Source organism: Empidonax traillii, unplaced genomic scaffold, assembly GCF_003031625.1.
Source record: "Empidonax traillii isolate 1590-97213 ecotype Southwest subspecies unplaced genomic scaffold, ASM303162v1 scaffold7017:size10030, whole genome shotgun sequence".
Classification (NCBI taxonomy): Eukaryota; Metazoa; Chordata; class Aves; order Passeriformes; family Tyrannidae; genus Empidonax; species Empidonax traillii.
Window position 1 is genome coordinate 1 of NW_020962210.1, and position 3,096 is coordinate 3,096.

The following is a 3,096-nucleotide window of genomic DNA, read 5'->3' on the forward strand; positions in this document are numbered from 1 at the left end:
CTCCCAGCACCAGCAGCTCCCAGCCCTGGCCTAGCACAGCCCACATCAGCTGAGACCTGCAGAGAGGAAAGACGTGGTCTTGAAGCAGCAGCAGGAGGAGAAGAGGCTTCCCACTCACCTGATTCCCGAGGAGGAGGAGGTGAGAGAAGTGGATGAGAGAGCAGAGACTTGGGCTGCCTTTTATAGCAGTCCTGCCCTGTCTCAGGCCCACAGGCACCTTTGTGGGAGTAATTATTTTCTGTCCAGCTCCTGCCAGTTGTGAACCATCCCAGCTAATGGTTGGGCTGTGTCCTGGTTTCCTGCAATGCTGCCTTTTCATTTCCTGCCTAATTCCACGTGCCTTTCTGTATGAAAGCTTCTGGAAGATGCCTGGATGAGTGGTTCAAGGATTTGCAGGGCAGAAAGATGTCAGCACAGGCAGAAGGCTCAGATCAAGACTGGTGGCATCTCTTGTTTACATTTGATGCTCTTCTGAGTCATTTATGTGTGGATTATTTTTGGAAAAATTTGATAGAAAATGGGCACCCCTTTTGTGCTTCTTGCCTTCATGGCCCAAGAATGCCACGTGAGTGGCCAGGAGTGCACAAGTGGGAGATGATGGACTTTGTTTCCTTCTTTCACCCTCCAACACCCAACAACACCAACCTCACTACAACCTTTTTCCAGTAATGACAGAGTGATAAGTTCTCCCCTGAGTTTCCTGTTTTCCAGAGTAAATAATCTGGTGTCCAGCTGTTAGATTATCCACGGGTAGAGATTTCATCATGTGAGATTGGGGAGAGGTGAGAAGGCTGGTTGAGAGCATTGTCTGTGCCCAAAGGAGCTAAGCTATGCTGGGACACTCACAAAGCCTCCACAGAAAATCATTCATTCATAAAACATGAAATTAATTCACCATATTGTCAAGTAAAGGACTCACAGCTGTTGTTTTGTGTTCGGGGGAACCAGCTTGACAAGGGAATGGAAGGAAAACTGTCCCTTTGAGGTTTGATGCATTCCTGAGACAATGCTGCCTTACCCTACAGATAGGCCAAAAGATGCAAATTTGGAGAAAACACTCTGATCCCTTTCCAGAGAAGTAAAGAGTGATGGTGGGCATGGCCTTTCTTCCTCACCCCATGCACAGAGCAATTGAGTCTCCCCGTTGAACAGAGACCAGGCACGGCTCTTCAGTTCCAACAGGAGGGCAGCACCTCTAACCAATAATGAGAGAATGTGCTCATGGAAGGGTCAGAACACTTGGCCATGGATGCCAAATCCCACAGCACTCAGTCCCAGCATTGACCCATCTCTAAGCTCTTGGCCTTGCATGTGCTGGCCCTCCTCTTTCCTCCCCTCTAGGTCACATCTTGACATCCAGCACCTTCCTGCTCAACTCACCAAGGCTCCATCTCACCCAGAGCGAAGAGCAGGCTCTGAAACTGGGCTGCTCATCACTGGCCTGTAGCCACTAAACATCAAGGCTCTGCTGAGGAGATGCAGAGGACCACCCTGGCAGAGCAGGACACCAGCACACCAGGGAAGGACACAGGACCCAGAGAGGGCACAGAGGAGGGGTGAGATGAATGACCCAGTGCACTGTTCTGAGGGGACACTTAGAGTAGCAATATGTTCAAACAACCCCCAGCAGAAGGCCACCTGAGTGCAGGAGTGACCAGCACAGAGAAGGGGTGGAAGCAAAAGAAAACGATGTGTCATGTCCCCTCTCATGGCAGTCCCTGGGCACGTGTACCAAAAGAACAAGAGCAGTGTCCATTTCCTGACAACTTTGCCAAAGACAAGACCACAGGAATGACCTCAGGGCAAATCACCTGCCCTCAACTGATGCCAACAGCCCTTCATCTAAACCTGCTACCTCTGATGACGTCTTTCTGCATGAAAATCCTTGAGCCTCTAATCTGGGCACTTAGAGAAATGATCCTTCATAAAGGAAAGCACGTGGCATGTGCAGGAAATGAAAGGGCAGCAGTGCAGGAAACCAGGACACAGCCCCTACCATTAGCTGGGATGGCTCACAACTGGCAGGAGCTGGTCAGAAAATTATCACTTCCCCAAAGGTGCCTGTGGGCCTGAGGCAGGGCAGGACTGCTATAAAAGGCAGCCCAAGTCTCTGCTCTCTCATCCACTTCTCTCACCTCCTTCTCCTCAGGAATCAGGTGAGTGGGAAGCCTCTTCTCCTCCTGCTGCTTCAAAACCACGTCTTTCCTCTCTGCAGGTCTCAGCTGATGTGGGCTGTGCTAGGCCAGGGCTGGGAGCTGCTGGTGCTGGGAGAGGGAAGGGGAGAGAAGGTGTTGTGCAGAGAGAGGCTGGCACTTGGCTGAGGAGGCTGGTGGGCTTTGGGTTGGGCAGTGGGATGTGGGGCAGGAGGTGCCTTGTCTGCAGGGGGGTTGGGTGCAGGGCTGTTTCTCATGTGTGCCCGCTTTGTGTTTCTCTGCCCTCTCTTTCAGGTGCCCTTTTGAGCTACAAGACATGTCTCGCTGCCAGCCCTGCAACCCTTGCTGCCAGCCCTGCGGGCCCACCCCGCTGGCCAACAGCTGCAATGAGTGCTGTGTCAGGCAGTGCCAGGACTCCCATGTCGCCATCCAGCCCTCTGCTGTGGTGGTGACTCTGCCCGGGCCCATCCTCAGCTCCTTCCCACAGAACACCGCCGTGGGATCCTCCACCTCCGCTGCCGTTGGCAGCATCCTCAGCTGTGAGGGAGTGCCCATCAACTCCGGGGGCTTTGACCTCTCCTGCATCACCAGCTGCTACCCTCGCAGATGTGGGCCCTGCTAAAGCTGCTGGCAACGTCCTGGGGCAACAACCTGCAAGACCTCGTTACATGGGTCTGGGCATGACATAGAGCTTTGGGACATCCTATTTGCTTCTTCCACTCTTCCATCTCTTTGTTTTTGTGGTCTCAGGCTTCTGAGGCCAATCCACGTCAACCTGTTGCCCTCCCTCCCTCCCTCTGCTAAGCAGGCAGATGGACACCCTGCACGAGCTCCACTGCATCTTAGTGGCTGCTCCTGGGGCTCTCTGGGAGCCACCTCCTTTTCTCCTTCAGACTCAATAAATCTGTTGTGCATCCAAGCTTGTTCCTCTGAGTCCTCCTTT

General features: G+C 53.0%; 1 protein-coding gene across 1 annotated transcript; it reads left to right on the forward strand.

The window, feature by feature from the left end:
- Positions 1–2,057: 2,057 nt before the first annotated feature.
- On the forward strand, positions 2,058–2,791 carry LOC114073555 (feather keratin Cos1-2-like; the record flags this gene model as incomplete). The annotated part of the gene is made up of 2 exons (XM_027911291.1): positions 2,058–2,156; positions 2,461–2,791. Coding segments are annotated over 2 exons (414 nt in total), but the record flags the coding sequence as incomplete, so codon positions are not given.
- Between the last annotated feature and the right edge of the window lie 305 nt (positions 2,792–3,096).